The 12,947-nt window shown below is 36.1% G+C and overlaps 1 protein-coding gene across 1 annotated transcript in view; it reads left to right on the top strand.

Annotated features, from left to right (window-relative positions):
• SRFBP1 (serum response factor binding protein 1) overlaps positions 1-12,947 on the top strand; it is a 40,719-nt gene that overhangs the window by 20,415 nt on the left and 7,357 nt on the right. Inside the window, exon 4 of the mRNA XM_015818194.1 lies at positions 11,098-11,169. Coding sequence (XP_015673680.1) covers positions 11,098-11,169 — 72 coding nt within the window. The remainder of the gene's footprint in view (positions 1-11,097; positions 11,170-12,947) is intronic.

Below are 12,947 nucleotides of genomic sequence, written 5' to 3'. Positions count from 1 at the left end.
TTTTCCAACAAGCGGGTCTGGCCTAGGGAATTTTAGCGGGGTTTTTTAGGGGATTTTTAAGGACAATTTTAATGATCGGCCTGTTTAAATATTTCTTTTTAATTCGGCTTTTAATTATTGTATTTGTATTGTAGTTTTTATGAGGCTGTTAGCCGCCCTGAGTCCCATGAGGAGAAGGGCGGGGTATAAATTAAATTAAATTAATAAAAAAATTAATAAAAAATGGGAAGAGTTAAAACATACCCAGTGATTCTAAATTTGGGCGTGCTGCCAAGTGCCCAGGTTTTGTTTATGTGACCACAGAAGCACTGCAACAGTCACAATTTTGAGGACCAGGTATATCATAACTTCAGCAATGTCATAATTTAAACAGTCATTGAATGAATACTCATTAACCAAAGACTATTGGTAAATGCTTTTGTTATCTGGAGAATTTTAAGATTTATCTCTACTATTGTTACTCATTGGGCAGGTATTTATTTATGGCCTGCTTTTATTATTTTTATGAATGACTCAAGACAGTAAACAGTTCATCTTCCTATTTTCCAATAACAACTTTCTGAGAAGGGTTAGGCTGAGCGAAAATGACTAGCCTAAATTATTGTCAGTTTTTTTCCCCTGCCTTTATTTTATGTATATTTTATTTTGTATGTGTATATATAAAAATTACTGAAATATAAGAATGCTGCTAGCTATTATTTTTATTAGTGATTCTCCAAAATTCGAATGGAGCCCAAATAATTTTTTAAAAATTAAAAAGTACCTGCATCTATCTCTCTGTTGCTATTATTCCATGCTGCTCATTTCAAATTGGCTCTGAGCAACTGATGTTTTGCAGCATGCCAGTTTCTGATATTTTGTTTAAATCAGATATTTAAAAGCATGAGTACACACCAAAAGATTATGTCAGTTGCATCTAGCATTAAATATGAAGAGCTATTGAATAGTTACTACTGTATTTAAAATGCATGGATAAATTTCTAGCCTCTTGAATATTTATGTTACTCTCAGTTTGCCATCCAAAAGATATAGTTTATATTTAACTACATCAGATTTACTCTTAAAATGCATTGCAACAAAGTGAGTTGGTATGAGAGATCCCTTCCCCTTTATGTTTTATTAAGGAAGAAAAACTACTATTAGTAAGATTTTTTATAAAATATTTAGCATTACTTGTTTAAAACCTAGAAATGCCCTTGTGAGGAAACAACATAGTAAAAATATGGGCTAAGTGGTTGAGAAAAATTGGGTTAATTATTTTCAGGAGTTCTTGAAGCAATTGGAACAGAAAAGTGTTTATAGTTTCTTCAGACTTTATTTCATCAGAACTGTATGAGACATTTATATTAAAATACCAGGAACAAAGAACATTATGAACCTAGCCAGAGAATGGTTTTAATAGAATTTGCTATTAAATGTTCTCAGTTAGACTGCATGGATAATCATTTAAACTATTTCAGAGTATATTCATATGTTAAAATATAACATTTAATACTAGAGTGTGGCACTCCTAAAAAACAAAACTTACTCGTTTGTCCCTTCAGCACTATTGAGAAAATGAAAACTAATCATTGTTTATATGAAACCCCCCCCCCCCCCGGAAATAAATATTCTCTCATTATTTTTAACTGAGGTTAAGGAATTTTCTATTGATGTTAATAGTACTTAAAGTTAAAAAGTGACATTTATAATCGCTGTCTTCAGTTAGAATTTGAAATAGACTAAGTATATACTACAGGCTTGCAGATTCATTATTATTTTTTTAAGTAAAATCTATGAATCTTCAACTTCTGGTAACTACATGAAGAAATCTATAGAGATCTTTGGATAAATATACAACAACCAGTATTTGTCTTTACCTTCTTCTGGTTATTTACAGTATTTAGTTTGGAATTTTCAAGCTAAGCAAAAGCCCTGCAAAAAGTTCAATTCCTTCCCCACCCCAAATAATGACTATTCTAGTAATTTGGGAGGGTGAATAACTGTGAGCAAATTATTTTCTCATTTTAGAAACAATGGTTTATATTTAAGGGTGGGTGATCGTTCTGTGGTATACAAATATAGACTTGCATAGATACAAATATTTGTGATCTACAATAGTCAGCTAAGGATTAAGTATCTTAGTGGGCAGGATTTCAGATTAGTATGTAACTTTTAACTTACCTTTAAAAAAAAAACTAAGATAGTAAATGAGGAATATTTCCTTCCCAAAATCAAAGGACACTGATTTTAATTTATTAATTTATTTGAAAGATAATTAGGAAATACTATAAGGAAAATGAGTAGGCCAGAACCCCCCCCCCCCCGCACTTTATCAAATTCCAAGAATGAGCCAGGAAGATTGTGGATCAAGAATGCAAATATAATTGGGAAGTACTGTAATCTTATATTCACCTGGAAATCTATATTCCTCTATATATTTGTCAGCAACATTTTTAGCCAAAAAATTGGGGTTATTTTTTACCCTGTTCATGTTAGACACTAAGCACAGCTCATATGGTCACAGCTATAACAAGCTTAATATATGTATGTATGTATGTATGTATGTATGTATATATATGTGTGTGTGTGTTGTTGTTGTTGTTGTTGAAATTATCCTGTAGAAAATACAAATGAAAATAAAGGTAATCAGAAAATGGTAAAGAGAAGAGAAGGAAAATAAAAGTGAGGGAAGACAAAAAAGCATTGACTTCCAACTTTTCCAGCTCAGTAAAGTACAAAATAGAATTACAGCTTCAACTTTACCCACTAGTTACTAGCCATTTCTATAATAGCAAACTGATCAGCAAAACCCAAGTCAAGATACCATCTTTTTCTGTCTCAATCAGAAACTCCAGAAAAAGTTTCCAGGTAGAAACAAACCTGGCTATATTCTTTCACTAATTAAAACAGTCAATTTTGCCATCTCTGCTAGTTCCATCACTTTTTCCACCCATTCTTCAATTGTGGGTATTGACATATCTTTCCATTTCTACGCTTAACATATACAATAACAAAGTTCCAAATCTTTTTTCCAATGCCTCACCCAATAATACTAAAAGAAAAGCTTCAGGTTTCAGTTTTATATTCATTTTAAGATTCTTCTGCATTATGACATGGATCTGGCCCCAATATGTATTTGCTTTATCAAGGCTTGATATTTATTTTAAAGTTATCTACTAATTTTAGCTTTAAGTTTCAGATTTTTTTCTTTTATCCCTGAACATATTTAGCTTTAGCAGCCACTTTCTCTCTCCTTACTTATTTTTCTAAGATTTTATCTCCTGAACATTGGTTAGCTTTAATTTACAGAAGTCAACCATATTTAGGCTATCAGGTGTAGAAATTAAAGGAATAAATTAAAGGTAGTAAATACAGTTTGTCAAATCTTTCTGTCTTTTGGAGTAGGATATTCCAACCCATGCGTGTCTTTAGAGATCTGAGGATTTTTTTTCTTTAAGTACTGAGCGTAGGAGTGGCTGGTCTGCTGGATGAGCTTTTTTTTCTTTTTTTCTTCCAGCACTTGTGTGTATTTATGTATATATTATATGTATATAATATTGCATTTTAATTTTTTTACATTGTGTTCTGTTATATGGTCTCTATAATTTTCACTTTATTGAATCAATATTTAAATCCATCAATAAGTAGATCTGCCAAGGTTATTGAGGTGTGTGTGTGTTTGTATACACACACACACACACACACACACACACACACTACGGTATTCACTTCTTTGGGTATACATATGATTGGTCTATGTCATAAATTATTTTTTGTTTAATGAACTAGTGGGATAAAACAAGTGAAGAAATGACTTGAAAAATGTATATTTGGGGGGAAGAATTTAGGAGTGAAAATGATCCTTATACTCTTTACCACCCCACACCCCCCCCAAAAAAAATTGAAAAAGAACCTGTGAGTGCTGTGAAGAATGCCAAAATGGGAAAAGAGCAATTGGAGGAAAGCAATCCAGGACTGGATATAAATGAACACTAACCGCAATTTTGAAGGAGATGATAAAGACAGCACTTCAAATGAAAAAGAGAAGATACAATCACAAGTAAATGCTGACTTTCAAAATGGGAGTATTTTAGGAAATAGAACATTCAAACATTATAATTTTGGCTTCTTTGGTTGCCCTACTGGATAATGTTATGATCTAGCTTTTTCCTTTTGCATAATTTAGTTTTTCTAGAATTGATAGCCAAATTACTTTCCTGCAGTAGCTAGCAAAGAGCATTTTGAAGAACTTCTGTTTTTAACATTACCACAAAATTGCTATCTTGTTCATTGATGGTTGCATCTTAAGGGGAAGACATTAAATTATGATTCTTCTATTTGAAATAGTTCCTTTAGTGATTTTGTCTAAAATAATTTCCAGTTTAGAGTTTAGTCTGAAGTCATTACATCATTTTCTCTTGGTGACTTCTTAAATGCTAAGTAAGTGTACAACATAAAAACCTTAATGCACTTTTGCAGTATTTATGAAGTATGATCCTATGTGTAACTCCCACTGAGTTTGGTGGAGTTCAATATATAGTTCGTTTTTCTGCTCACCTTTTTCATTTGTTGTTATGCCAGATATTTAAACCTATGAGCAGAGACTCTCTTCTGTTTTTAAATAAAGGTAAAAGTAAAGGTTTCTCCTGTCCAGTTGTGTCCAAATTGTAAGGGGCGATGCTTATTTCCATTTCTTAGCTGAGGGAGCCAGTATTGTCTGAGGACATTTTGGTGGTCCTGTGGCCAGCAGGACTATATGCCACTGAAGTGGTACCTATTTATCTAGTCACATTTGCATGCTTTTAGATTGCTAGGTGGGCAGGACCCTATTGCACAGCTCTCGGATCTTGAACTTGGGCTGTCAGCTTTCCAGCTGACAAGTTCAGCATCTTAACTACTGAGCCATCGCGCCGACAAGTTGTTGAGCCATTGCACCCTCAAGCTTCTGTACCCGGAAATCAGGGACTTTGTCGTTTTTGACTCTGGATGAGGTGACGCTGCCCCAGAAAGACCCAGTCTACAACTTGGGGGTTCTCCTGGGCTCACGATTCTTTTCAAGGAACAGGTTGCAGTCGTGATTAGAAGAGCCTTTGCACAACTTCATATTGTGTGTGAGTTGCGGCCTTTCCTGGACCAAGATTCCCTCACTCAGTCTTTCAGTCCCTAATCATCTCATGATTGGACTATTGTAATGCACTCTGTAATGGGACTACCCTTGAAGAGCATTCAGAAGTTGGTGCAGAATGCAGCAGCAGGGGTAGTTTTGGGGGCTCCAAGAATGTTCCCTCTGACACCACTGCTCCGCAAGCTGCACAGGTTATCAGTCTGCTTCCAGGTGCAATTCAAGATGTTGGTGATCACCTTTAAAGTCTTTCATAGCATGGGTCCAGGTTACTTGAGGGACCATCTCACCCCACTCGGATTGGCCCGTACCATTCATCCCAGCAGAGGAGGCATGCATTGGCCCGTACCATTCATCCCAGCAGAGGAGGCATTCATCCCAGCAGAGGAGGCATGCAGGTCCCATCAGTATTCTGGCTGGCAAGGTCCAGGAGCAGGGTCTTCTCTGCTGTTGCTCCTGCCCTCTGGGACATCTTGCATCCCGATGTGAGGTTGGCCCCAACCCTCCTATATTTTCGTAAGGGCCTAAAAATGTGGCTGTGCCAGTCAGCTTGCAGCCCCAGTGCAGGATCAGCACAATGAAGGTGGTTGATTGAATAATAATGGATCCCACTTCCCCCTCCACTCTGCCCCCCCATATGTCTTTGGTTTTAAGGTTTGATTTTAACATTTTTGTTTTAACTAAGATGTAACTGTAAGTCACCCAGAGTTACCCTATAGTAAAATGTGCGGCCAATAAATTTTATAAATAAATAGAATAAATAAAGTGTTACTGTTACTATGCTAACACTATACCTGGATGTTTCTGATGCTTTAAGAATGAGAAAACTTACGTAGGGCTTCTGACCCTGTTCGTGCCACAATAACTTACAGTACATCTCATGATCTTCAAAGCAGGAAGGAGTTGCATCCAGAGACTCTTGAAAAAAACAGTTTTGCAGCCTCTAGAGCTCTTCCAAAATTAAACTGCAATTTTAAGTGATTATGAATATCATTTAATCAGTGCAATGTTTAATTAACTTTAAAGATACATTAAATTATCAAGTTAAAATTTTTACTCGTATGCTACTTTTGGAGCCTCCATCATGCCACTCATGGGCTAACTGTAATCATTGACCTGAACAAAGTTGCAAAGGTATATCAACCCCACTTCCTATTAAGAGATTATTAATTAGGAGATGTAGAGCAGGGGTGTCAAAGTGCCAGCCCGCAGGCCGGTTGCATCATACGGAGGCTGTACCCACCCCAGCTCCGACAATGCAAAAAAAGTTGCAATACGTCGCGACACGTCATGTGACGTGGCGAGTTTGGCACCCGTAGTGTAGAGGGACATAAGAATATTCAGGAAACCATCTCCTTTTTCAACGTTTGTGCTGGTAAAGAGGTCTGAATAAAAGTTGTAAAATGTGGTCAGTTGAACATGATTCTTGTTCTGAATGAGATTTCTTAGACGGATAATGCTAACTGCATTTAGTATATATGCATTGCATACAAAATTATCTCAAAATAGTTTGATTATGAAACAACCATTTCAGATGTTTCAAGATTAGGACATGATTTCAAAGTTTTCAAGGTTGGAAGCATTTTACAGCTGTATCCTGTAATTTTACGAAGTTGCCAATGAATTCTGTGATTCAGTGAATGTTGGACATTGCTTCCAAATGGGTTATTGGTTTATTTTTAAATTTTTTAGCCTGCCGATGTAGAACTGGAGATAGATCATGTCTTTGGTACTACTGGCTACAGAATGGCATGCTGGGCAAAATGGCAGATGTTCAAGCAGCACCTGACTCAGTAAAAAGCCATTCAAGATCTAGTCTTTGCTACTTTTGAAAAAGATTTGGAAAACTGCTGTGATTCACCGGCTGCAACTAGATTCTTATTGCTGTTGGATTTTAATATCTTACTGCAGCCTCAGAGAAAAATCTCTGTACTTTTTAAGTACTCGTTTTAAAAAAAGCTTAGTTTTTTATTGCAATGCATTAAAATTAAAAGTGTTGCAGAGTTTTAAAAACTGAAAATGGTGTTGGTATATAGCTGATTTTCCCTATTGGTCAATTCCTTACCTTATAAAGAAGTGACATTTTAACCTAACTAGTATGTGAAAGACTTGGAAGATATATTTAATATTGAGCATATTGAGAAATATTACTGCAATATAACTTGCCAAAGTAGAATATATTGCCTCATCTTTTATTATGATTTTCCTTTGATTAGTGGAAAATACTGCCTTTTAAAGGCCAGATAAGAAATTATTTCCAAAAGCTATTCTTCAATGTCTGGAATAATGCCATTTTTCTAATTTTTCAACATTACTCTTTCAAACACTCCTCATGCATGATAGAGTCAATTCCTGATAAACAAGTTCCAAAGATTTGGTACATAATTTAATACCACTTTGACATGGTTAACATTTAACATCCCATAAGCCTAAAAAAAGAAAACAGATAAAGATTTCCCCTGTCTAGTCATGTCCGACTCTAGGGGGTGGTGCTCCATTTCCTAGCTAAGGGAGCTAGCATTGTCTAATGTCACTTCTGTGGTCATGTGCTCAACATAACTATACGCCAAGGCAGAGGGAATGCTGTTATCTTCCTACTGAAGTGGTACCTATTTATCTACTTGCTTTTCCATACTTTCGAAGTGCTAGCTTGGCAGAAGCTGGAACAAGGACAGGAGTTCACCCCATCACATGGTGCTTGGGTTTTGAACTACTAAACCTTCTGGTTGACAAGCCAACATCTAACTGCTAGGTTACCACATCCCTCCCCTACGTCTGCTTACATGCATTAAAGTACCATTCCAAAAAACTGACAAATGATCACAGAACCATATCTTATGGGTCAATATCACATTTTTACACCTCCAACATGAAATGTTGATGTCCTTCCTTTTGAATTCATTATTTAGGGAGTCCAATAGACTCATATTAAAATTTTGATGAATCAACTTTAATTGCAAATCTTTAATTGCAAATACCATTTTAATATTTTTAAGAATTGTAGCCATTGATAGAGCATTACTGGAGATTCCAATTCTTTAGTTCATATTTAAATTATTCCAAAATGTTCACTTAAAAAAAAACTCCTGCCCTTTTGAGGGAAATATATTATCGAGTCTATTTTGTCATAGATACCTTCCAATGTGAAAGCTTCACAGGCCTTTGAAGTGATCAATGTGTCTCACTCATATTGAGCCATTCAAAATACTTGTTGAAAATGCTGCACTGTTGTGAACTAAAAACACAAATTTAATTTGAAGTCAGGAAAAATCTTTAAAATAATAATTACATAATAATTGGTTTAAAGACATAATCCCAGCTTCCACCTCTCCTATTCAATAAAAGATTTTACTGCCTATTATGAAAGTACATTTTTTTCTAAAGAATTAGATGTTCATGAGTACTATTATTAAAACTATTCTGTGCCACAATATGATCCAATGATTTCTGACAACTGGCACTCCTGGAAATAAAACATCTTTTTCTGGTATATGTTGTTCCACGCATGTGCTCTGACCCCAAGGCAAATAGATAATAGCTTTACAACATAGCCCATAGAATATGTTTTATGTTCTTCTAGTCATCATCTTGTTATATCTGACCATGCTCCTAATACATTAACTCTTTGATTTAAAATGTTTATGCCAGTTATGGAAGGTATTTTAAAACTTCCTTGTTACCAAAAGAGGGGCGAGCTCTACTAATCATAGCAGCTAGGCAGATCTGTAAAGAAGAAAGTGTTCTCAGAGGCATCCAAATCCCAAAGTGCTTAAACCCAAGCTGTTTAGAAAGTTTAATATCAAAATAGTTAAGCAAATCAATAGTCAGTAGAGCTCTTTCAACACTTGTCTAATTTGGCATCACAAAATCATTTATTCTCATCCTGTCTACACTTCTACATTTTGAAATTCTTTGCTTACTCTCCTAAGCTCTTAAGCAAGTTGTGGGGGGGGGGGTTTCAAATATCTTTAAAATACCACATATCTCCAAACTTGTTAGATGTTGCATACAATTCCTAGAAAGTACCCCATTTGCATATTCTCCAACTGATGGAAAAGTGGGACACAGCCAAATGCAAGTCAAAGCATCTGAGAAAGTTTAATACGCCAAGGAAAAGGCATTGCTGATTGTGAGAGCCGTTAAGTTGAAAATGATGTCTGCTTTACTAGTGGAAGTCTGTGTTAATATTTAGCAACACAATTTAATGTAGTCTTAGAAAAAGTACAGGAAGAAACCTTACCCAGATTAACAGGAAGATGTTATGGATGATCCTAGTGGTTGTTCCCCATATTGATTTAATAATGGTCCTCTCTACTGCCTCAAAAATTTCCATGGAAGAGAAAGCTGACATTGCAAGTCAAATGGCATGCTGCCAGAATATTTAAGAGCAGTTGCGGATGGAGCACTGTAACACAGAAGACAACCTTGGAGATTATTTTTTACTAAATAACCCTTATGCCTACTTCTAGTTATGTGCCACAAGATATGTTAAATAGACTTTATGGGAAAATGTTAAACTGGGGAAGAATTTATTGTTTGCAAAGCTGCAAAAGCAACTATTATAGTTTTGTAAAATCTTTTCAGATAAGATTCAGAATTATTACCAGAATTAGCTTTTCCATCAAAAAATGCTATCAAGAGCCAAATGTAAAAGTACAAATGGAAATACTATAGAAAGATGGCCAAAAGCAGCGGTCCCCAACTTTTGTTGCTTGGTGGCTCAGCTGGGGGGAAGAGGGGAACTGGGCCCTGTGAGTGGTGGGCTGGTGCGTGCATGGACACAGGCAGTTCCACTCACACAAGAGAGAAGAGAAGCTTTTGGGTGCGGTTTTGCGCTCCTTCAGGCTTTTCCACGCCAAAAGCTTTGCAAAGGGACGGAAGGCCTGAAGTAGCACGAGATTGCTCCGCCAAAGCCTTTTGTCCGTTTGCAAAAGCTTTTGGCACGGAGAAGAGAAGCCTTTGGGGGTGGGGTCTCGTGTTCCTTCAGACTCACCAAGCTGACCGATGCTCCAAAAGCAGATCAGGTGTCCTGCGCAGGCAACCTCGGTGAGTCAGTGAAGCTGAGCAGGGGACGCTCATCCCACCTAGCCTCTGCTCTCACCACTCCACTTTTGGAGCATCGGGAGTAGGTGGCTTGGCAGCCCGGCTTGGAGGGGGAGAGGGGACTCAGACCATGTGCGCAGCTCCACTCACGCAAGATTGGGGCACTGCTTGCATGAGTGGAACTGCCTATGCGCACCAGCCTGCCTCTCACATGGCCTGGTTGCCAATAGGCCACGGCCCAATAGTGGGCCAGGGATTGTGGACCCCTGGTGAAAAGAACTAGCAGAAGACACTGTATTCTGTTTTTTTTAGAATTATTGTCCCTAACCTTGTGCCTGTGGCCTCATGCCTTTGTGTCAGCATGCCTAACTCCTACCTGGCATTTGTGCTATCCATCACCCCAGTAACTGTTACAGGTCATCAGGAGTAAATAAAGGTGATTGAGCAAAGTTGCACTGTCTACCATTTCAGTACCTGGTCTAGAATGTAAGGTTTACTTTGTAAACAAGCACAATTATTTGTTTACTTTTAACAGTTGCACTAATCTACGGAAGGTCTATTTTTGAATCCTGTTTCATCTGGGCCAATTCTATTTACTTCTTTGGCCATTATCATTTTACAAGAAAGGATCTCAGATTTTTCGAGTATAATGTGTATTTTATTTGCAATGAATTGCATTACTTGAATTTGTGAGAGTTGTTTGAAAAGTAGGATATAAATAATTGCAACAAATAGATAATTATATTTTTGCTTTTCAATGGGTTTTTCTTTTGCTATAATAATTTTTACTTCATTTTTTGTCTGTACTTATGTTTAACTAATTACTTTATTGACTTCTCTCCCTGAACAGAAATGCAGCACATAAATAACATTTGCATTGCTTGTTTCTTATACTGAAACTGCTGACAGACATGCACAGAAGAAATAACCAATTCTGTTATATTTTCTAGGAAATAAAACTTGATCACGTTACCAAATCAGCACTTGGGAGAGAAATTGACTTTGGGGTTATCTGTAAAAAGGTATGATGCTTTCAACTTTTCTTTAAAATTATATTTTTGTTTGGAAAATCTCTTTCTACCATAAGTATATTAACACAAACAGAAATGTTTACATCCCTTTTAACATAAGTGATAGATGAAGCTTCCCAGTGGTGTGTCAGTGCATCATATGAAACATCTCCAGAAGCATATAGCAGTGTCAAAATGGTAGGCATGGCCAGGTGATCAAAACCTTGCCATCTTTTATTGTTTGTGTGTGTGTGTGTGTGTGTCTTAGTGTGCAACCATGCAATGCACTTTTTTTAAAAAAAAAAAAGCAAGATTTTGATCATCTAGTTGCATTTTGTTGGTATTGACCATCCCTGCAGATGTCTTCGGCAACATATTATATGGTCTGTACAGATGTCAATACAGACTCTTATTAGCAGTGTTGTTCTTGAATGTTGTTCTTGTTTCTAGTTCCAAATGTATGTTTTGGCATGATAGAATCTGTGACAAGGTTTCTAATCATAATTAAAAATCTCTTACATTTTCTCAGCATTCTGCAAAATAAAAAAGGGACAATTAGGTGTCTCAAGGAGTAGTTCTTTATATGACAGTTGACAAAGTGGTTGTCAATGTTTCCAGCATTTGATGATCATGGGGAAAACTAGTCCCTATAGAATTGGAAACAATTATGCATTTTTGCTACAAAAATCAATATAAATGTTTTTAAAAACTTTTCCCCAACCTTACTTTTATTTTAGATGTTGGATGTTGGTAAATGGAAAAAAATAATTAATTGTTTTGAACTAAAAAGCACAGAAAACATTTAAATGCAGGTACAGCAACCACATTTGGGATTGCTAACTCTGTTGCTAAGTCCTGTGGTCATTAAGCAGAAAATCACATGGTTGCAACAGGCTTGTGTCACTTCCCATTTACTCATTAAACAAAACATATGACCGTGACTTGTGATTATACTTTTGTGTTCTTCATTAACTTTGTTTGTTGCAAGCCGGTTGGGAAGTATCAAATGGTGATCACATGACCTCAAAATGCTATAACAAGATTATAAATGTGAGGGTTGGTCACAAAGTTTTTCTTTTCACTATCATAATTTTGAATAGTTGGCAAATGAGGTGATTAGTAAGTGAGAACAATATATAAGTTTTTTTATTGTTCTGAAATAGTGTTTTGAAAAATTCACCTAGTCTCAAGAGTGGGAAGAACTATTTTGTGGGTGGTTCATTGCTGAAGATAATGGCTATAACAAAAGGGGCCAATTCTTTGTGTTATCAGCACACAACACAGTCTTTGATCCGGGATCCTGAGATTTCCAAATTTCTGCTTATTCCCTCTTTCTTTTTTTTTACTCCATTTTTTCTTTATTCATAAACAAAAACAAAGCCAGTTACATTTAGTGAGTGAGTCTAAAACAAAGGTAAGGGTACCACTATGTATCATCCAGTGGTATAATCCCTAGTTCCAGCAAAGCAACAGTATATATTCCAATGAACAGTAGGGGAACTTGTATATATTGGATAGTTTTCATTTTAAAAGGAAAAGCAAGTTTTGTTGTTAATATAAAATTGAAGAAGTTGCATGATTGTTTTTGAAGATACCGTATTTATCGGCGTATAACACGCACAGGCGTATAACACGCACCTTCATTTTAAGAGGGAAATTTCAGGAAAAAAACTTAAATTTCAAATAAAGAACTTTGAAGCAAAATAAGGGTAGCTCAGAACTTTTTTTTATTAATATTATTACCACTTCTTAACATTATATCGGCGTATAACACGCACACATCATTTGCC

This window comes from Protobothrops mucrosquamatus, unplaced genomic scaffold (genome assembly GCF_001527695.2).
Source record: "Protobothrops mucrosquamatus isolate PMUCROS unplaced genomic scaffold, P.Mucros_1.0 scaffold697, whole genome shotgun sequence".
In the NCBI taxonomy this organism is placed as follows: Eukaryota; Metazoa; Chordata; class Lepidosauria; order Squamata; family Viperidae; genus Protobothrops; species Protobothrops mucrosquamatus.
This window is presented reverse-complemented; position numbering and strand designations above follow the sequence as displayed.